Consider the following 24,309-nt stretch of genomic DNA (forward strand, 5'->3'; position numbering starts at 1 on the left):
AAAACCAAAAGTTTAGCACGTTTTGACTGAAACTCTGTAAGAATATTTACTCGCCTTGTTTACTGCTAAGTGTAAACATTCTAAATCACGAATAAAATAGGTATTTAATATGTTCTAACGAATACAAATAACGGTCAGTTTATTTCTAATGCACATATAATTAAATCTCCAACCTCGAAGATCTGTTTCTGTATAGATTCTAAGATTGAAAGCGAAAGAGGGTATTGGAAATTCTAGGATTAGAATAATGATTAAAAGCAAACTGCAAACCTATGGTGCAGCAAGGTGACCGAATCCTGTTATCTTAAGCCTCCATATGCCCCGGTTTTTTGCGCCGGCGTTGTGCGGCCTTATCGTGGCCATAGATTATTACCTGAATTGCAAATTTTGCGCTGTTACGGCCTTAGCTAAAATTTTTTATGCCACTTTTTAGCGGTTCGTGTGGGTCTATGCCGAGACTATTAGAAAAAGATTAGGAATGTTTTCCATTTTTTAGATGCAATATATTTTGCTAGGCTGTGCCAGCTGTTTCAGGGTTTATCCCTCTGTTTAAAAAAAAATTGTAGCACCAGCAGTCTATTCTCCTCTTCTTTTTTTCCTAATTCAAAGGTTGCCTGGCAGAGATCGCTATTAATCGATAAGGCCGACTTTTGTATTCTACTTCTTTCTTTATGTTTCTGTTTTTATTATATTTTGTATATGTTAATGTTGTTGTATACAAATAAAGAATTTAATAATAAAAATAATTTCAAAAGTTTTCGCATTAAAATACTTAAGCTGATAATCCGCCGTAACGTTTACAGGCTTAGGTGTTGCGACTGGTTCAATTAAAGAAGCACACCATTGTGACAGCCGGTCAGCGCCTTGGGCAGCGACCTTTCTGCGTCCAAGGCCGTGGGTTCGATTCCCACAACTGGAAAAATGTTTCTGTGATGAACGTGAATGTTTTTCAGTGTCTGGGTATTCATCTTTATAAGTATTCAGCTATCTTAGTACCCATAACACAAGCTATATTTACTTTGGGGCTAGATGGCAATGTGTGTTTGTTATTTATTTGCATTCGATACCAAATTATCGTTATAATGTATTTTAAGACTGATGGTAAGATTTGAGCCACAATGAGTTCTACTAAAGCCTAATGTCAATAAAAGTTGCAATGGCATGGCCGAAAATATAGTTCCACTCAATTGATTTAAGCTCTGGGACATAAGGAATTCTGTATTACATTATATTTCATTGAATACTATGTACCAATTCTTTATATTATTAGATCAACTTTGTCACCAACAGAAGGATTTTGAGTAAGACCGTACACGTCCACTTTTATGTGTAGTGAATCAATGAATTAATTAATACATTTTTAACATAGAAAACCAAAAAACACGTGAATTATATTTCTGTCAAAAACAATACTTTTCATAGGTTCCTATTCATCTAAGCAAAATGATTTTGCTTGTGCTCAGATTCTCATTGTCCAATTTGGGTCGTACTGGCCTAATTAATCGTCGAAATTGTCTCATTCCAAATTCAGTTCACGGACAGACGCTGAGTTGGTAATTAAATTCAGTTCTAACTCAGTTATCGCTTCTTTTTGAGCCTTATTTTTTGTAATAGCAAGTTACGCTTACATGTCGTTGGACTGAGCGTTAGTCAAATGGGAATTAGGGCAAGATAATGAATTTAAGCCCTCTTTTCTGATATTTTGTTAGTTGATTGATTGTGCACTTTTGCCTGCTACATTAGTTAGATAAAATGCCCAATAACACACAAGAGCTGCTCGATATCCATTTATCTAATGATAGAGAGAGGCTATTATAAATATCATTATAAAATCGCTACCGCCCTCTACAGGGCACTGGTCTCTTGCAAAATGAGAAGGGATTAGGCCTCCATGCTGGCAAAGTGCGAGCTAGTAAACTTCTCATGGTTTTGAGAACGTTATGGAGAACTCTCATTCATGCGGATTGCCTCACAATACTTTATTTCACCATTAAAGCATAGAATACTTCATTGCTTAAAACGCACACAACTATGAAAAATTAGAGGCGTGCTTAAGATCCACCTCGACCGCCAAAGCCTCGACCAGGCTCAAGGTCTGGAAGTAGGCTATTAACCAGGCAGTTAATATAATCCAAGATTGTTGAGGCACGCTTAAATTTGGAAATTTGATGGTTTCATAATTTAAGCAAGCCGCCTTGGTTATTGGGAAAAGAAATAAAAGTGCAAAGTTCATCTATTTTGATCGACGCCTGCGGGTTCGTTGGTGCGGAAAACGGATTTGGCGCTTCAGCGCCCACGTAGATAATATTAGTGCTAAGCATCTTTATTTTATAAGCAACAGGTGATATTTTGACTCCAGAACTCTATCAATTAATTTTATTCTTATTTTCTACATTGAAAAACAACTTTCAATCACTTTAATTTTATTGCAATACATTTAAAAAGCTCTGTCAAATGCAACAATTTGTAATTGTATACCATGTATTTTCTGATAACTCATAACTACCTAAATAAATTCATTTCATTATATATTTTAAAAGAATATATTTTATTAAAAGCAAAAATAAACTCGCTGTACAGTTTACTTGGCTACACAAAATTGCAAATTCATTCAAGGGCAATTGTATATTATTCTATAACAAATTACCAAATGAAATCTTTGAGATGTCTCTCAATAAGTTCAAAGTTTATATAAATCGTAAGCTTACAGTAAAATCCAATTATAATATTAAGGATTACTTAAACGATAAAAAAGCTTGGGTGTGAATTGCTCTAGCTTCATAGCTTATTATAAATTTACTGGGAGATGGTGATAACAAAAAAAATAAATTACCCGGCTAAGTTTGTTCTGGGCTCTTCTTAGACCAGGGCGCGTTTGGAACCCTAACCCCTGGATAGCTTTAGATTTAAGTTGGCGAACGAAGTTATCACCATCCCCTTACAATTATGTAAACAAATATGTATGAACGCTTCATAAGTGCCTGTGATAGGCCTACATGAATAAAGAAATTTTGAATTTGAATTATATATATATATATATATATATATTGTATGTAGCCCAACGATAATATCATGATTTTATAATAAGAAGTTAATAAGAGGTTTATCTGGAATCTCATCAACTACAGCTTTTATTTCTTAAAGTCCGAGCTAATAAAAGAGTAATATCACTGCTTTATAGCTAAGGACCCTCATTAGTGTTGGATCATCAGTTGTCTCATTAAACGCAACCAATTAGTGAGTCCCGGACTCCTTTCGGTCTTTAGACCAGCGAGAATGACAAGCTATAATGAAACTTTATGGGGAAATAATTATAAAAGCCACTGAGTTAACCTTAATGCAAACTGAGATACTTTTATTAACACTCAATAATAATTTTGCAGTAGCTATTAATTCAATAGTAGAATTAATAAAAGACTTTAACATTAAACATGAATTATTTAATGTCTCTTCTGTTATTTAACAATTCAAAAAATCTTAGTAACGTCTAGCACAAATAAGTAATCCACTAATTAAAATATTATGTTTCTTTCAAATTGTTTACACTGATGCTGATAAATGATATAAAAATCAATCAAATCTAAATTTTTTAGATGGCCGATTGAAATTAAGATGTGTATGTGTCTCAACTACAGGGATAATTAGGAAAAGCATTACTGAATTCAATCTAATTTAATGATTTTGATTTTTTTTTATTATATTACTTATTCCGGCCTTAAATCATAATGTTATTTCACTTACGCAAAATAAACTTTGTTCGTTTTTATTGCAGAAAGTCAGCTATGATTGAGTTTTCTACTATACCCATTTTATATTTGGTACTTGCTATAAGGAAATTATAGCTTTTGTTAATCTTGCCACTACCGCTACCTAGTGGTAGCTTCAGATAATCGTAAGTTAGACACACAATCAGCTTTAACCATCGACAAGCGCGTGACTCGACTACGTTCCGTCCGCACATTAGCGCGAATTATTGTTGGAATTTATTTTAAGAGCCACTTAATTCTTAAGCGCAACGGATGTTCACTAATTGTTGTTGTAAAGGTATTTTTGTTTCGTTTATCTTTGGCAATTATTTATAATTTTGGTACTTAACTAACTTTCTAAGAATTACTTTGTATTTCATATGTATATTTGCGTGTACTTTATTAGTTTGAGAGAAATCTTCGTTTCCTTTTTTTTTAAAGCACATTTGATGAAGTGAATTGTATTAATCATTTCATTTAGTTGATCCGTTTTACCATTTGATTCAAGTTTTGATTTTGTGTGGCCGTGAGATACTAGTGTTTCTAACACAAACTTAAGGCGTATAGCTTGAGGGTCGTGTATCATATTTTAACGATTTAAAGATTTATGCCAAAATCAGTTATATATTGGTAAAGAAGTTTGTAGCTGTTACGTCAGTGTGCAGCTTTATACTGATGGGATAGCTATATTTTAAAGGCATACGTATCGTGTTAAGGCAATTTGCTGGTGTATTTTATTTCACTTACCTTGCCTACGCCAGTGGGTTCTTTCACACCGAGTCGCCGAAGCAACGCTGGCGGTGGAAGCGGTGGCACACGGTGCAGGGCAGCACTGAATCCTGTGGAGCTGGATTCTTCTTCGCGTTTTCTGCGCTCCCGGTGCGGGGAACCGCCACTGCATTTTGTTGTCCTGAAATAATTGTTTACTTTGAGGTTTGGAAATTATGGGGCATTACTGAAGGTAATTGACAAATCGCGGGCAAACAAGTCAACTGATATTAAGTGATAACTGCCCATGAACGTCTATAGCACCGAAATATTTACTAATCCATGGGCAGCTTTCAAGAAATTTATTTATTTGTCTTCACCATCTGATATCTTAAGGAACACCTTAGATACTAGATAGATACACAAACTAGAAGTTCGCAACAGACACATTTTGGTATAAAGGTCGATAGAAAAATACCAGGCTTCCAGCTTCTAGAAAGTTAAATAAGGAAATCATCAAGAAGGTATACTAATTTAATTATAGATATGGTTATAATCATAGTAATACTATAGGTAACTTATATGGGTCCCTAGTGAAAAAGCAGCACTGCAGTGTTCGTTGGTAGGTAACCTACTGCCATGGTGCTGGAACACAGAACTGAGTAGGCGACCCATTGACCACAATCAACGTAAATTTTAATTGTTTACGTGTTCTTTGTTTTCTTCTTTTTATAATAGTTTGTATGTTACTGCAATATCTTTTGTGGTCAATAAAGCCTTTTATTATTAATAACTGAGACTAATTTCCTAGGCTCTTTGTTGACAAAGATTTCTAGCTGGGACTGTAGACACAAGCCATTCAGTGGAGTGCCAATGTTCACAAAGCACCTACAACAATGAAGGCGCTACCAAAGCGACACGGAAAATAGGAAGCGGACTCAATTAAACTACAAAGTTCATTGAAAGCGGAAACCCGGAGCATCCTGTCGCCTTAACCCCCCAAGAATCCGAAGTCGAAATAAATGGACACTACGTGACGTCCCAGACCTTTTTTACATTTTTCAAAAATTCGCTCCGCGTCAATACCGTGGTATAAAGGGCCCTGTAGCTGATGGATGGTTTTTACGTGACTCCTGGCGACGATCCGTATTTTATTTTAATGCTTCCGCCGTTCCGTTCGAGGCTTAAAATTGAAAATTCTCTCAGTATATTGGAATAGTGACATCCGTGTACGCTGGCGCTATATCCGTTTGAATGTTAAGTAGCGAGAGCTATCAGATGGGCTGGAGGATATGGATTTGGAAATTGGCTATCCATCTCTTTTAAGAGAGATATTTTTGTAACCTAATTGCTTAGAGTTGAAAATGCTCTCAGTGTTTTAGAGAGCTGGCATTACATCGGTTCGAATGTTAAGTGGAGAAAGGTAGTATACGAGATGGGCTTTGTAGATATTGCTTTGAAATTTTGACAAATTTGATACAAATGTGTGAATTGGTTATGCATCGTTGAAAACGCAGATTTTTATAGACCTTTTGCTAAAGATTGAAAATTCTGTCCGTGTATTTAATAAGCTAGAGAATATAGATTTATTATTTCATATCGCATTTTTACGTGAAATTAGATAAATCTGAAAGTAAGTGAATCAATGAAATATACTCCTTTGTTAAACATAAAACTTAATTAATGTATTATTTGCTTAGAGGTTTTGATAATGTTAAGAATTTTAGATATGTTTCCAATTCCAATCCGAGTCGGGGTTTTGAACAAAAAGAATAAGAAACACAATAAAAGTACCTTACTCCAGCGACCTTCGGACGTAACTAAGCTATCGATACAGAGTAAATCAATGGGTCCAAGGCCCTTATCGGGCACACACGAGACACGAAGGGCTTTCTGCCACCAGTCGAGAGTTATCTAAACATTCCCCTATAAGAATGTTAATAGTCCCAAACATAATAAACAGGGGGTGGCACGCGATCGTGGCACGCTACGGCACGGTGTTTGTCCAATGCTGCCTTCGCCTGTTCTTGTCCAACTACTTATAATTATTATTTACGTGGTAGGTAATGCATTTTTCATAAATATTTACAAGTTGCCAGAAATTTTGTCAAATTATATAATAAAAGATGTTAATTGAAGTTTAATAGAAATCTTCAGTAATTTTAACACAGAAAGGTAATAACTTAAGACCTAAGCTTTGTTTGCTTAAGAAATGATTCTGCAATGTTCAGGATTTTCGTATGACCAACGAATGCCAACTTCTTCAAGCTAAGCCAACCAAGCAATATTAAAAATAATTGAAGTTTACTACACAAGTGACGAAAAGTATAAACATTATGTTCTGCATTTGGAAGCACCTGAGCCAACCAAGCAGATACTATTCGTTTATTGTTTTCTGCAGCATAAATCGATCGCAATTGACTGTATAACTACCGCCACACTGACACTGACATTCGATATAGGATGCTTTTAATAATCAAAACTATTATTCAATTTTCTTAATAGAAATTTGGTTTTTTATATTTTACCAATAAATAATAAATATTGGAGAGATTAACTGGCTCTGGCTCACTTTTGTGGGATGGAAAAAAGGCAACGTCTGTAGCCTCTTTAACATTACATTCACTATCACTTTTTGCCTACCGTCGTTTGCACACGTACAAAGAAATAATGCACTTACCCTAAAATAAAGCTTGGTTTTCATGATGAATTGCCCCGACTATAAATTACTGGTAGTGTAAGCTAATTCATCAAAATTAATTATGCCAAAACACAAAAAAAATATGCCTGAATGTTCATACATACAGTGGCGTGCCATTTTCCATTAATACTGTTAACAGAAATATTTCACTTGTTACATAGGCTTTTAGCCGTTGGAAAATAAATTTCAAAGTTAACTTTGAAGTCATCTGATTAGCGAGTAATGGGATCATTACTATGATTTGCTATAATAACACAAAAGGGGAAAAACTAATTTTATTTCATGAAAATTTTACTTTTATTTCCTTCAAGTGGTTTCCTTAATGTTATTAATGAGTGATAAAACTTTTGGCTTTGCTTAGGGTAATTGATATTTTCTTTTTTTTATTGAGGAATAAAGTTGACATTGCGCTTTAAAATTTGTGACCATATGTATCGATCGATTCAGTCTCCTTGGGCCAACTGTTTACCTCAAATCATCATATCAATGTGACCGAGCTCGTCCGGGGAAGCCACGCTTACTTCTGCTGAAAAGCGTGGGTGCCGTTGTTATTACAGGCACAGACCTACACTTTGTAGGACGTGTTTCTTGCAAGAAGCAATACTTCATTATTGCTCTGTTTATAGGCAATGTTATTTCCATTTAACATCAGGTGTGCTATCTGCTCGGTCCGTTAATTTCTATAAATGTATTTTATATTGCAAGTTATATTTATGTAGACTATTTTAATATTTTTAGTTTGACTGGGTAATACAGTTTTCTTTTCTTGAATACATAAATTGTTGAACAAACATTTGATGAATAACAATTTTATTGAATAAATTCAATAAAGAAATATTAGGAAAACAAATAACATAACTCAAACTGTAAAAATGCCAACAAAAACTGTACATGTATAATTTGGAGAATTATACTTCCACTAATATTGATAATAATATCTGTTAATAACAACACTAGTGTTTTCTTTCTTGCAAGTGTGTTGAAGAACGTCGTATGAAATGCATATGCATTGATATATCAACAGCAAATCATCATCTTATTAACATCACACTGCTCCTCCTCCAGGCCTCCTCTCTCATAGAGGGTTTTAGTGGACAGACCTATTCCACCGCTCAAATTTTGGTGGGCTACACACTAGTGTCATAATGTACCTACCATTATTTCTTCGGCTAAGACATAATGTATTAAACATTACCGATACATCAATGCTATACTAAAAAGTTGATTTACTGTATGAAATATTAATGCTATGTCTAAGTTAAGAGCAAAGGTCACCGACTTGTTCCAACTTTAGCCCGAGTCGAGGTGTAATTGACACACGATTGATAGATCCTTCGAGAAATCTGGCTGAGAGGTCCTCCGAACTTGGGCATTCGTCAATTAAGCGGACAGGGTCATATTGAGACTGATCTTTTAGCAAATTGGAACTTGTTTCTGAGAAATTACGTATTTCTATCTCATTGATTTTGAAGTGGACTGAGTGAAATAACGCTGCCAGTTCAGCTGTACATACCTTACTCCAGACTCAACTAATTTGACGGATAAAAGATCCGTACCACTTTCAAAACAGTAATAGAAAATAGCACTTTTTAAAATTGCCTACTCACCTAGTGAATATTACATGTGGTTTTTAATGGAAGCGGTGCATTGCAAGTACTTGAACATCATAGGAGTGGAGGATGATCTCCGGCTACGTGGTGGACATGGATGACCAAATGTCTTAACCCAGGACTGATGTAAAGGAGCATTATCTATCGTTGTTATAGTATATTTATCACTGTTTACCTATTATAGATATATATTTATATTTATATTATATAAATATTTATTATATTATTTTTATGTATTTTGTATATATAGTATATTCAAATGTTATTGTATTAGTATGTAGAATTTTGTTATTATTTAGATATATTAAATATACTAAGTAGTTATGAAGTATATTGTACCTTTATTTGACCTATACCACAATTAAATCATCTTACTCACATCCTGGGGTAGTTGGAAGAGATCTCTTATAGAGATAAGCTTTCCTTTGTACACTTCATGTATCTTATGTTCACAATCACAATTTATGGTACGTAAATAATAAATCAATAAAATAAATAAATTGTCCTGCTGGGAAGGAAGAAGAAGAAGTATTGGATAAAAGCAAAGTAATGCCACTTTGCAGAATCCAATAATATACAATGAGCACCCATAATCAACATTTAGCTATATTAGCTATTTTCATATTAAAGCTTCATCATATCAACCAATTACTGGCCCAGAGGGCACGGTTCTCCTCCCACAATGATAAGGAATTAAGGCTGAGGCCGATACGCTGGCCCAGTGCGGATTGATGGACTCCACACACCTTTGAGAACATTACGGAAGAACTCTCAGGCATGCAGGTTTCCTCACGATGTTTTCCGTCACCGTTGAAGCCAGTGATATTAAATTACTTAAAACGCACTTAACTTAGAAATGTTAGAGGTGCGTGCTGGGATTCGAACTCGGAACTCGTAAATGTAAGTCGAGCTCCTACCCACTGGGCTATCGCCTATCACAGCTTCAGCTTCTTTGCTATATTTCACATAGCACTTTGCAATTGTCGATGATCAACATAACCTAAGCATGCTCCATTGTACAAAGAGGTCGAACAAATGATAAATTGTTCCGTCCATATTTGCGTCATATTCGCATATTATAACGAGCTAGCAGATCCCTGCGACTTCATCACCGTATGAGACAACCTCAAGAGATAGGCATCCGGTTCTGAACTCTTTTTTGAACTTTTAAAGAGGATCAATTTGGCGTATCTTTAACAGTTTATGCATCGCACGCATTGGAAGCTAGAAAAAGGAATATTTTTTCCCGTCGTTGGAACACTTTTCGTTGATGCTGCACTTCTATTGTTTGTAGCGTGATGCTATATAGCCTCATAGCCTCATAGTCTCATTCCATAAACAATTTAACACAAAATAATTCTCAAAATCGGTTCAGTAGAGCCAGAGATCCCAACAATCTCACAAACTTTACCTCTTTATAATATTAGTATACACCCAGACACTGAAAAACATTCATGTTCATCGCATAAACATTTTCCAGTTGTGGGAATCGAACCCACGACCTTGGACTCAGAAAGCAGGGTCGCTGCCAGCTGCGCCACTCGGCCGTATAGATTATTATAGCAAATTAGGCTTACGGTTTTTATGTTACATTTTTTATCTAGTAACACAGTTCATAATAGACATCACTGTGGTTTTTGTGGCACTAGTGTCAAGTTGGAGGAGGCCTTTACACGAAGATGGGTACCTAATTAACTTTAATTCATGTTTATTAATTGTATTTTTTTATTTATTAATATGTTACTTGGGATTAAATGGCTTATTTATTTGTTTCTTTTAGTGTCGAATAATTATCTGTAGAGTTTATAAGATGAATTTATAATAAAAGGAAAACCTATCAACACTATTGGTCAGACCGTGGTACCGAAAACAGAAAATCGTAATCCGTAATTAAACAGTGCTATACGAACGAGACATTTCGTAAACCAAAAGATCAAAATGAAGTAGAGATGCCAAAAATATTTATGGCCTCTTATATTGCGAACGCTAAACATATTGTAGTTGGAAAATAGCTGAATATTTATGCATAACTCATGACAGCGATTCACTCTAAACGATTCCACGTTCTCGGTAGCCATTTTGTCATATTTTGGTCATATTTCTCCGCAATCTTTTGTGCTATAACATTGAGAAATTCACTACTCAGCTCCGAATAAAATGTAGAGAAGTAGAGATAGAAATCTTGCAATTTCAAAGGATGTTTATGCCCCTATGATGTCGTTGATTTCACGGCCCGGTGATTCCGGTGAAAACAATCTGGAAAGGCCGCCTCTTGACATTTGATAGAATGTTCCTTGGACCATGAACAAGTCGGCGGGCATTTTGTGCGATCTTTATTATTCCTCGAAGGTAAAATCCGATCTACGAATTTTATCAATTGATAATATCAATATCAAAAGCTAATTTTATATTATATTAAATTATCATTCCACGTGAAGTATGTAAATTATTCATACATATTGCAGTATTAAACACTCGTCTACATACCCATCAAATAAATATTACATTATAAAAAAAATATGGCTTAAGTGATGCTAGACTTCGAGTTCGATCCCCAGCATGCACCTCTTACTTTCAGAGTTATGTGCGTTTTTAATTTATGCATTTAAATGTCACTTGCTTTAACGGTGAATCGAAACATCGTGAGGGCGTGTAGTGAACTAGGCCCGTAACCATTCTTATTTTAAAGTTCTGAGTAACGTGCCGGTTCATCACATCAACCCAATACCGGCCCATTACAGAGCACAGGTCTCCAACGATAAGAAGGGGTTTAGGCCGCAGTCCACCACGCTCGCACTGTGCGGATTGGTGGACTCCACACACATTTGAGAACATTATAAAGAACTCTCAGGCATGCAGGTTTCCTCACGATGTTTTCCTTCATCGTTGCAGCAAATGATGTTTTAACTACTTTAAACGTACAAAACTCGGTCCCCCGAAGGTGAAGTCGAAAAATGTAGAGTCGCTATCAACGTGCCGGCTATGGGTTTATGAAACGATGGTGTGTCCAAAATTATCATCCGCGTTTCTTCGCCAGCTTGTATCAACCTGCTATCAAAACATAACTCGTGTTTAGTCAAAAAGTTTAAACAGTAGAATATGCATAACATAGGTCTCCATATTCAATATCAATCACTCGCGAACAAGTCGCGTGACGTTTAACAAGTCGATTACATCCACAAATTAATGCTCAAAGACCTTATCCCCGCGATTTCATATTTTTGTAATCCACCTCGCCGTAATGCACCATAATGGTGCTAAATAGCTGTATAAGCGTTTTATTTACGTCCGTGATTTGAATTGTGCGGTTTTGTTTTTCGGGGCGGGCGCGGGTGAATGATTTATTGCGCCAAATTCCTGTCACAATATTTCTGTTTTATGGCTAATTTAAAATGCATCGTGCGATTTTTGCAATCCTAATTTTTTAAACTTTCTAATGTTGTAAAAACTATTATCCCAAAGTTAGCGAGCTTTTAAAAGGACTTATTCTAAAGCTTCAAGTCCTGTGTAATGCAAAAAAAAATCTATCCAGAAGACCTCAGAGAAATTTTAACTATTTTCATAAAATTATTTTTATGAAAATAGTTAAAATTTCTCTGTAAGTACAAAGTACTCGCATTTTAATGTTTATTTTTTTATTATTTTTTTTTTTTTGCCTTCGAAAGTTTTATAACATTCCCAGTTGCAGCTTATGGGGTCATGAAGTAATAATGGAAACTTTAATCTACTTGCTATATTTTACAGTGTTTAATTTCGTCATCTGCTGACAGGAAGGCTAAAATGTAGGCACTACACTTTGCACAGTAATTTATCTAATAAAGTTAAATTTTCAATCTGGTATAAGATTCATGATAAAATTCTCACTAACAATGTTTTCGACAAACTTGTAACAATTCACAGGTTGCTTGCTGTGAAAGTGGATGGAAAAAGAATTTACGTTAAAGACGTAATAAAACTCTTTCTTACAAACTAAATCTTTTCTTACCATAAAGATCCATAATAGTGTTATTACCATTTATATGGCGTTTAAGATAATATTCTGATCTCAAATGTCCCATGAATAATATTAAAGTAATGTCGAGGAAACTTATGCACGCTATCAAAAGTTTTGAATCCGAACAATTCTTACACCTTTATTTCAGACTAGACGATTTTTTCCGTACCAACTTCACGTGGCAACTAGCCAGACAAATACCAAATAAAACTACCATCCATTTAGTATATTCACTTCAAAATTAGACTCTATTTCCACGTCAATAGGTAGTATGAATCAGTTTATGGAAGGCAATGGTAAGTCTGTAAATTGAGCATTGTTTGGGAAAATGATGGCAATAAATATAAAGGAAAGCCTTTAACAAAACTGTCCAATCGCGTTTAAGCTTTTCAATACATGTTATATGACGGTTTGAGCTTGTTTTAGTTTTTCAGTGTCTGGATTCATGTTCATATTAACCTGACGTTCCGTGGAATGAGTTTTTGAATGATATGGAACATAATTCCAAATGAATTAAACGTAAAAAAAGCCATTTTTAAAGTAAGCTTTTAACGCGCAAAACTTCGTAGCTATAGTCCGCACAAAAACATAATTCTGTATAGCAAACTGAAGTTGAAAAAATTATTTACGCAAAGAAAAGTTTTAGATTTATATGTTTTGTATTTCGTTGTACTTCGAGCGTTCTCTTATAAAAGCAATATTACTTCTGGTGTAAGAAAGGTCCCAGGTTGCCATCTTAACCTCTTCTGGGGCCTTGGTTTTGTTACGATAATGTTAGGAATACCTTCGTAATGAACTGTCAGTGTTAGAAACTTTTCATTGTTGTTGTTAACCTAAAAAACCTGACAGTCTTACAATTAAAAAAAAAAAACTTCCCTTGGTAGGAGGTTCTTTTTCGGTTCAGCTTACACAATGTTCCTAGATTCTAACCCTTAAAGGGTCTTAATACAGAGAACTTGTACTAAGAAGAAAATTTATAAATTCACATTATTAACAACACGATATCTTGGCATAAAAACCACACAATGAATCGTTGAAATCCCTGTACAATACAGAAAATCTAGAAGCAGTACGTTTTGTAGTACCATAAAGTTACTACAAACTTAAAGTAAATACATTTTTATTTAGTCTTTTGCTGCTAATGGAATCTTAGTTGGTATGCAACTCAGTCACACCACAGGAACAAAGCATAAGGATGGATGAAATAAAAAAATAATAATATTCACTTCATTTACAGGTACCAGGCCAACAGCAGCATTATACAAATGAGGGTGAAAACCGTAGCCTGGCTCACTCCATCGGATAGACCGTACAATGAATATTTTATGTGAAAAATTGCACCGCACTCTACTAATGCTCGCCGCGATATCTTTCCGAGCTGTAAGGTCACATTAGCGACTTGGTGCACGACAAAAAGTTGTAGAGACGAAAGAAAAGACCACAAAGGAATAAGTTTGTCACTATATCGTTTGCCATTTTTATTGCAGTCGTAAGAACTAATAAAACACCGAAAACTACATGAATTTTATATTTGAAAATGGCGTCTTACAGCTGCAAACAGGCACTATAACTGCACAAACAATTAAAGGTTTCAAAACATTTAGGTTTAGCTAGTGTTACCTACTTGGGATATATAAAGATTATATCGATATCCCAACTATACAAAATACCCATTCCTCGATTATATCCATCATCTCTAGTGTATCTCTAATAGTGGTTAAGGGAATCGGTTTCACTTTCGTGGGGCAGAGTTCGATTCCCAGCACGCATCTAAAGATTTTCTTAGTAAAGTGTGTTTTAAGCAATTAAAAAATCAGTTTCTTCAAAGGTGAAGGAAAACGTCGTGAGGAATCCAGCTTGCCTGAGAGTTCTCTTTAATATTCTCAAAAGCGCGTGGAGTCCACCAATCCTCTTGTCATTGTGGGAGGTGAGCCGTGCTCTGTAGTGGGTCGGTAAAGGGTCGATATGATGATGATGATGATGATGATCATGATCCATCATCTTTATCATCAGCCACTGCCATAGTGCAGATGGTTTTAGAGCCTAGACCCTCATGCTGCTCCGCTTGGATTCAGCGGCTCCCTGCGACTCGCTTGATGTCATCCGTCCACAACGTGGGGGGTCCACCAATGCTGCGTATACCGGTGCAAGGTCACCATTCCAGCACTTGGGATCCCAACGTCTATCGGTTCTCCGAGCTATGTGCCCGCCCATTGCCACCTTAGCTTCGCGACTCTTTGAGCTATGCCGTTAACTCTGTTTCTTTATTTATCTCCTCCTTCCTCATATAAATCAAAAAAAGATACTACCATTTTGAAATTAATAAAGGTACTGAAGGATCTAAGAGTGAAGTGCGTCTTAAGAGACAAGAGTCACTTCACTATCCGGTCACCAATCAGGTTACTGGAAGATCACGAAAACTTTTCTTCTTATTCCCTGATAGGTGGTTATTTTATTATCGTGTGTGTTATAGGTGTACAAAGTGAGCATTAACCAAATACAAACAATAACAGGTTTACCAAATTAATGCCTGTCTTCCCTAACGACGGACAAGGCAATGCCTAAGTAAGTAACACCTAATCTCAGGAGTATCTTAGGCATAAATTTACATTTCACCAATCGATTTTCAATAGGCACTCATATAACCTAACTTGTATATGATTCTTGAAATTTGTTTTGTATTCCACTACAAGTTCGCCTTTGGAAAGTGATGATGCAGTTTAAGATGCTAGCGGGCTAACCTGTAAGGGAGTATGGTAGTCATATCCCTTATCGGTTTCTATGCGACATCTCACTGGAACACTAAATCGCTTAGCAGCACGTCTTTGTCGGTAGGGTGGTAACTAGCCACGGCCAAAGCCTCCCACCAGACCAGACCAGGTTCCCAAATTACCCCTGCCGGGAATCGAACCCGGGGCCTCCTACTAAAATTCACCGAGCTCACCATTGCGCCAGGAAGGTCGTCTCAGTTATCGTATTTTGCGTTTGTATTATCTTAATATATATAAATCTCCTGTCACGATGTTTGTCCGCGATGGACTCCTAAACTACTTAACCGATTTTAAATTAAATTGGCACACCGTGAGCAGTCTTCTCCAACTTAAGAGATAGGATAGCTTAGATCTTTAATTATAGCCGCAATTTTATTTTATTGCAAATTATTTGTCTTTAATTAATTGACAGTCACATGTTATACATATATATACTACTTTACTCATTTAAGGCTTAACGATACTGAATACTTTAAAAACAAAATCAAACGCAGACGAAGTCGCGGGCAACAGCTAGTATATTATAAATTTTTCTTGCGGATTTAAGGTGATTTTTTTGACCCGTTAAAAATGTAAATTTACGAGTTTCAGAAACATACCGGCATATAATTTGGTGTCGTAACATTAGATAGCACCTGACGTGGTTCGCCATTATCTAAGAATTTTCTTTAATCATCACCTTAATCATTAGGCATCAGATTTAAGCACTGATAATTAGATAATTGTTGGAACTTGCTTACTTGATCACCAAAAGAACACCTGGTAAATTTTCTTGTGGGTCAGACCAGTAGTTATTTGGAACCTCTACAACTATTGTAATAACATATTTCTGCACTCTCAAAACGTATAAGCTAATTAAAATAAAAAAGGTTTTGAGTTTGATATTTTTATGATCCCTACAATTCTGCGCCTTACTCGTTCAGCTTCTTCAGTCACCAGTCTTTGTTTTGCATTTTGCAAGTCAAGTATTGCAATTTTGTTTCATTTATAAGGCAAAATTTGCTTTAGACTTTAGAAAGGGTGTGAAAGTTGTGGAGCAAAAAGTCCCCAGTGTGAAGTGACCCTTACAGTTAAGCATCACGTACTTATTTTTATCCCTTTTAAGGTTCTTATACGCAAAGGTATAAAGGTACAGCCGAAAAGGATAATGAAATTGTCTATTTTTGGAGTCAAAGAATTATATTTGTCCGTGTATATAATTATTCGTGTACTACAAGTTACGTCCTTGACTTTAGTTAGTTAAGTTCTTGACTGCAATCTCACCTGCTGGTAAGTTATGATGCAGTCTAAGCAGTGGCGTGCACTTCATATATGCACAAAAGCACTGCCTACCCTAAAATTAATATAAAACTCGTATAGAAGCCGTTTAATGCAATTTCTCCGCTGTATGCATACCCTGGTAAGAAACCTAGTGCACGCCACTTAGTCTAAGATGGTACCGGGCTAACCTATTAGGGGTATGGCAGTTATAACCCTTATCGGTTTCTACGCAACATACCGGATCGCTTAGCGGCACGTCTTCGTCGGTTGGTTGGTAACTAGCCTCAGCAGACGCCTCTCACCAGGTACTTACTCAGATGGGTCATCTGCTGCATCAATTAATATTAAAATAAAAATTGAATAATAAAATTACAACACAAGAGTAAATTGGAAAAGTTCTTATCACGAGGATACACGATATTAAAATTCAAGTTATAGAACTTCCGAGCCGCATTATACTTACTTATTTACATTAGAAACAATTTCGAGCAAGCCCACCCACACGGGGTATTAATAAAGGAGCCTCCAGCTTTGTGTATAAAACTCTTCATTAGAGATCATAGCATTGTTTTGTAGCAGTTTTTTTTCCTTTTACGGGTAAATCAGGACGTTTTTTTGCTCTTGTCTATTGTACAAGGTAAAGGAGCATGCGTTTTTTATTTGACGTATAATTTTTGCTTTACATATTATGGGGCATAGTTTTAACTAGTTGTCTGAGTATTCGTAACTGTAGTTATTGGTCTTTGGATTGCGGGGTCTTAGGTTCAAATCGTTGGGGAATGTGGTGGTTTTTTTTATAGTAATAATGGAACATAGCAACACTTGGCATGCAATGAACGCGCCCTGCAAACTGCCGCCCTGTGCCCATCAACCTGAGGCGTAGGTGTTAAGCCTCATGTGACTGTTATTATACCGGAAACCACGCCCTTCAGACAGGAACACGGTGTTTCAATAATAATTCTTGGCAGAAGAAATGAGAAAATTTTCTTAACTTAATAAACTGTCCGCCAAATTCTATGAATTAATGAATAAAAATAATAAATAAATTAATATACTACGACAGTACACACATCGCCACCTAGCCCCAAAGTAAGCGTAGCTTGTGTTATGGGTACTAAGATGACTGATGAATATTTTTATGAATAGGATACATAAATACTTATAATATACATATAAACACCCAGACACTGAAAAACATTCATGTTCATCACACAAACATTTGCCAGTTGTGGGAATTGAACCCACGGCCTTAGACTCAGAAAGCAGGGTAACTGCCCACTGCGCCAATCGGCCGTCAAATGAATGAATACACTTTTATTGTCGGCATTTTTAAATTACAGGAAAAATTATAAAAAAACTAGTTTAGACGATGTATACAATTAGGTGGAATCCGGTATCTGAGCTTTGTCTATTAATTAATTTACTTATTGGGACCAAAAATTTAAAATGAACAAAAAAGGGATAGGACTTGTACAAGGGCAATTTATCTATAAAGAGTATTTGCCCTCGAATGTAAGAAAATATTAAGAGCTGAGTAGGTTCTTAGATTCAAATAGAATACAGATGTATGATGCAAAGACAAGCACAGCTATATTATAAAACCTAATTTAAACATTAATGTAAAAAAAAAACAGAAAGAAAGAAATACTAATAATATAGTAAAACCAGATAGTGCTTCTTCAGCCTTGACTTGAACGCATTCACATTCATATATATATATATATATATATATATATATATATATATAGTCGTATATGTGGTAGTTAAAATAATCGCATGCCTTGCGTTAATCCTTAAAATGTTCTTATAATATGAGCTTTTTACGTTATTTTCTGGTGCATGGCTATTGATTTAAACTACAAGAGTGATTGATTTATCGCATTTGCTTCTCCTTGTCATACGTGCGATTTGTTGAACTGACCGCTTGAGCCTATCACCTAACCCACTAATATGTTTGGAGTATTTCACCCTAAACTGCAGATGCGTGTATAATACGAGCTTTGTATCGCTGATGGAAAAGTTTTGGGGAAGGGTTCCGATTTTTGTTCCGTAGGATATTCTATCAGCGCGAAACAAAAGAACAATTCATCTGATATAATGTACCAGATTGCCGGGATATTAAAACTCGGGATAACTTAGAAAGACATAGATACCATTATTTTGACGTGAAAGGGAGAATAATTATTGTGATATAGTATATATATATATATATATACTATATCATTATATTATTATAGTTGAGCGTCAAATCATATTGTTGTGTTTTTGCAGTTTCAACCGATGTAAGTCATTTAACTACTCAATTGGAAAGATTATCACAGTCTGACGTTTTTGAGCCACTTGCATTCGGCGTCTTTTTGATATCAGTTTAAGCGGTGATAGCCCAGTGGGTAGGACTTCGACTTCACTTTCGGGGGGCGAGTTCAAATCCCAGCAGACACCTCTAACTTTTCTAAGTTATGCGCGTTTTAAGCAATTAATAATTGCTTCAGCAGTGAAGGAAAACATCGTGAGGAAACCTGTATACCTGAGAGTTCTCCATAATGTTCTCTTCATACCGTATGAGCTAGTTTCAATTGTTTTTTTGGAATGTAACGCTGTTGGTAAACCAAATAAAAAAAAAGGTGTATTAAGTCCACCAATTCGCAGTAGGTCAGCACGGTGGACTACGGCCTTAACCCCTTCTCATTGTGGGAGGAGACCTGTGTCCTGTAGTGGGTCGGTAATGGTTTGATTGGATGATGATAATGATGACTTGATAATATCTCTCAAATTAGTGAAGGTCAACCAATATGCGGTTGCTACTTCAGCAAAACTTATGTGATACATGAAAGAAAATTGCAATTTTTTTTGGCCCTAACGCCAGATAAATCAAGCTCCGGTCGACCCTCAGCTCCCAGAACTCCCTACAAAGACCCTTGGTCCAATAAACGTCAATCAGTTGAGGATTCCTTAACTGATCATCATCATTAGATGATCATGCTTAGATATATTTGATAACATAGTAAAAACAATATAGAGCATAAAATATTAATTAATATCAGAACAAGATCACATTTTTTCATGAAAGCAAAGTGAGCACAATCTGGTATATTTCAATATTATATTCTATGAAAAATCGTAACTCGCGACAACACGTGTCCCGTAAAGCTGTCGTATATAAAGTGCGTGCTCGAGCCGGCGACGTAACTCCCAAACTAAGCCGTAAAACACGTGAAAACTCTTCTTTATGGCGTTACAAGACCCTAGAGTATGGTGCAGATTACTATTCCCATTTTATAAATGTCAACGCTTCAAAGTCAAGAGGGTAAAGATTTAACGTAGGGTTGCCACTTTTGAGGCAAGGAGCAGACGGGTCACCTAATTACGGTCTCACTCCGCAGTGGGTAAGGTACCTACACAAATTATACAGCACAGTGCTTAGTCTGTTTTATTATTATACGTAAGTTTAATTGCTAACCATCCACAACTGTCAGATAACGAACCATTTTAAACACTAGTTTTGCTGCTGTGAAAACAGCTCGGATGTGGCATTAGTGAAAGGTTTCCACTTCAGCGCTCCACCTCGCTACACTTATCAACCGTGTCTATGATAATAACTTCTGTTTTTAAAGCTTTTTGTATCAAGGCTATTGCGTATAGTCGGCTAGTCGCCGGAGTCTTAGCATCTCGGGGATTAAAAACATAAGCTATGGAGGAGGATACGGTGACTTTAAATGTAGGTTCTTATAAAGTAGGCCTACTTGAAATAGAATATGATTTATTTATTTATATAATTGATTAATTGCTTGTTGTCGGGCTTACGCGTAACATCTGTTTATATGTATATATGTATATATATATATATATATATATATATATTGTTTTTTTTCCTTTTATGTGGTGGTGGTTCTATTGTATCGTTTGATAATGTTATATATATATTATTTTACTTTATTTTTCCGTAATTCCGTTAGTTTTCCTTTACTCTTCTTGTCAAGTTCACTTCGCTTCTTTTTAAACTTTTCCCGGCAAATCCGAGACGCCAATCAAGGCTATACCTGAAAATCAGCGCTGCAGTTGTCAAATACTGCAGCAACATGCTGAGGTAGCAGCCTTTTCAGCTGAAGCACCTTTCGATAAGGCATTTAGTTTGTAAAATAGTGTATATTTAGTTTTAATTAGTTTTAATGTAATTAGTAATTAGTTTTCATTAGTTTACTTATTTGTGGAAGCTGAATAAAGTTTATTATTATTATTATTTAGAATTTGATAGCTGTGTCGCCAAAGTATATGCGATATCCCTAATGAGCCGTGAAATACACAAATCCTAAGTTATAGGCACTCCGTGCAATGTTATGGAGAAGAAAGGTATGTCAAGAATATCCTGAATAGTTGCCAACCCTTATCGTAAAGAATAAATAAGAGTCTCGAAAAGGGCGCTCGATTTCGGTTTATGAGATCGACAAACGCGAAAAATATTCAAATCCACAGCGGTTGCGCTGAAAACGCAGACTATTCCGAATGAGTTTATAAATTCATAGCAGTTTATTTTCAACCGCAAAAAAAGCAGAATTTTTTTTTCACTATTAAAGAAGTCGACTTTTATATCTGTTTTCATAGCCCAAGATTGCTTCAGTACTTCGAAGTACAAGTGGGCTACTAACGTAGCCATCCCAAACCTTCCATTACACAAAAACTTCTTATCTGCCTTAGTTGTAACTTAGTCTTTAACTAATTCCAATAATGATAATTATAACTGAGTAATGCTTAAATATATAAAAGCCAAATCTAAAACAACTCAAGTGCCTTTTATTACTCTCAAGGTGGTTTCACACCGACGCGGTGGCTATATGTGTGGATGAGATGGGCGTCAAATATTTGTATGGCAAAATTTCTATTGTTTAGACGTACGAAGACGTACGCAGTTGTTAAAACACTAATTAATCATCAGAAACTTACACAAACCTATTTGATGACGAGGATGATGATGAGGTATTGGTCTTGCTTATTTACTCGCCTTAAAGATACTCAAGCTATAAGCAGGTAACACAAATGCCGAAGTTGTCTCACACCACGATCCACTTTATAATAGCTTTCTACAGGCGCGATGGTAGCCCAGAGGAAGCTTATCTTGAAAAACAGTCTGCAAGATGTACAGCTTTACAATAGCATAACTATGTTCTTGTCAATTCTTACATTTACTTCTTCCGGAAATCAGGTGATTTAATTTTAAACTTTAATAAATTATTACTCATACGAAAATAATGTGAACCGAAATAAGCTCACCCAAAAAGGTGTCCAAATAAAATATTAAAAGGACAAATCACCAAATTATTTCCCCACGATACACGCTTAACAAAGGCGCCTCACATCCGAAACTCACCCCTGACGGATGCGATATGGAGACATCGCGGAAATATATGGCATTGACATTGATACAAAAAAATAAATCACAGATACGTAGTCTTGAATTTTGGATTATAGGAGAATTAAGAAGGACTAAGTAGGTAATTTTATCCATTAAAATTACCCCTTGTTTTTGCTGCAAATTCTAATAGGTTAATAAAAGGAAAACCAATGCTATTACCGAGTGTTCACACAAAAAAAAATAACAAATTCAAAAAAAAATTGGTTGCCTGTAAAGTCGGTATACGGGCGAAAGTTTTACGTGACAACGACTTTGAGTGGTAAAATAATTTTAATGTGAATATTCATTCGTATAGTAGGAAGAAGGATGAAATAATAGTAACAATTTAAAACATTTATTTATACAAAGAATTATATTTAAAACATTAATTTATACAAAGAATCTCGCACTGAATTTCATATTAACAAAATTTTATTTTTACCTTTACACATACATACGTATTTATATACAAATATACATACAATAACTTGCAATACATTTGCGTACAATGAAACAGCGTTTACTACAAAGGGACGCGTGCCTTTCACTTTTTATGTCTGTCTCTCTCGCTCTTAGGCGGGCTAACCATGCCCGAGTGGAAGGGACGCGTGCCTCTCACTCACTCTCATTGTGAGCGCATAACGTGAGCGGAGAGTAAGGCAGTTTCTTGAAGTGTCACCCGGCAAACCAATTTATAAGACGTTGTCACGTCAAAAGTTTTATGGTGTGCATTAAAGAAATACGTGTGGTTATTCTTTTGTACACAGACATCTAAAGTAAATCGGCATGTTTAAAAGTAGTGGCATAATTGGCGGGAAACCTACATATTTGATGTGTACAAAAATAAAAATACAATGTCTATTGTGCAGGAATTTGGAAGCGAAATTAGGACTTTTTTACAATTACTTTCTTAAGCTTAATACAAATAAGCAATCCGATTGCTAACATTCCTTGAAATGACTGAAAAACGTGTTTACTTGAAGTCTAGGCTGAGCCTAATTTTAACCGGCACTTCTGCACTTCGAACTTCATATCTCGATTTTTTTATATCAGTGAGCGTTAAAGGAAACGAATACAAATACAAAATAAAAATAAATGTACGAGAGAAATTTCTGGAAGGAAATGAGAAAAACCATACGCTCAACACCAATCCACGAGGGGATAGGGTTTGCGCGCCCGTACCGCGGTGTTGCCAGGAATATAATGCCGATAGAATTAAAGAAATGGCACACGGATGGTGGAATTTATAAGCAATTACGTTAGTGAGAATTTATAGACTTCTGGTTTGCATATAAATCAAGTTAGGGGTCGTATCGACTCATGTTGTAAGTGTTCAGGGTAGAAAATTTTCTGAGAAACAAACATTTTATGTTTTTTGATTTGTTATTTTTAGAATAATCGATTGGGAAATTATATTAAATGTATTCGTATAGATTTTTTTAAAGCGGAGCTCATCACTGCTGTACTGCCATGCCATGTTTATTTCTGCCGCCAAGAATTATTGCTGTGTTCCAGTCTGAAGGAAGTGGTTGCCGGTGTAATTACAGGCACATCAAGCTAAACATACGCCTCACTAACTTTCGATATGACATACAAGTTAAAAGATATATAAGTTAAAGATAGCCATAGTTTTGAGATAGTGCCGATTTTGTGTTAGATTATGCGAACTGAAAATATCGCTTCAATCAATTATGTGTACTTTGGTAGCGTGATAAACCGTCAATTATTACCATACCTACGGATATGTAAAAAAGTAAAACAGTATATTCTTAGTAGTGGAAAACTTTTTTTTTGGGTTGGTTTTAATTAAGTCATATTGTTCATATTATAACTCACGGGTCACGGGGTCCTGGACTCGAATCTCGGGTCGCATCAAAATTGTTAGTTATTTATTTTTCACTGATAAATAATTTCCATTTTGTAAATTGATGATGTGATCCCCGTGCTTCAGAAAGCACGTAAAGCAGTTAATGTCGTAATTATCACTAACCTGTAACAATATACGTTAGAGCCCACCAACCAGCATTGGTGTGGTGAGTCCGTGTTCTAAAACCGTCACAACTAAGAGAGAAGAGACTGATAACCATCAGAGGGTAGTTGAAAGGCTGTGCATATTTAAATAATCAACAA

General features: G+C 35.7%; 1 protein-coding gene across 1 annotated transcript in view; it reads right to left on the reverse strand.

The window, feature by feature from the left end:
- Positions 1 to 304: 304 nt before the first annotated feature.
- The window catches only part of LOC120627376, a 434,081-nt gene continuing 410,076 nt past the window's right edge, over positions 305 to 24,309 (reverse strand). Inside the window, exons 5-6 of the mRNA XM_039895369.1 lie at positions 4,494 to 4,656; positions 305 to 373 (exon numbers count right to left, since the gene is read on the reverse strand). Coding sequence (XP_039751303.1) covers positions 305 to 373; positions 4,494 to 4,656 — 232 coding nt within the window. The remainder of the gene's footprint in view (positions 374 to 4,493; positions 4,657 to 24,309) is intronic.

Source organism: Pararge aegeria, chromosome 11, assembly GCF_905163445.1.
Source record: "Pararge aegeria chromosome 11, ilParAegt1.1, whole genome shotgun sequence".
NCBI lineage: Eukaryota > Metazoa > Arthropoda > Insecta > Lepidoptera > Nymphalidae > Pararge > Pararge aegeria.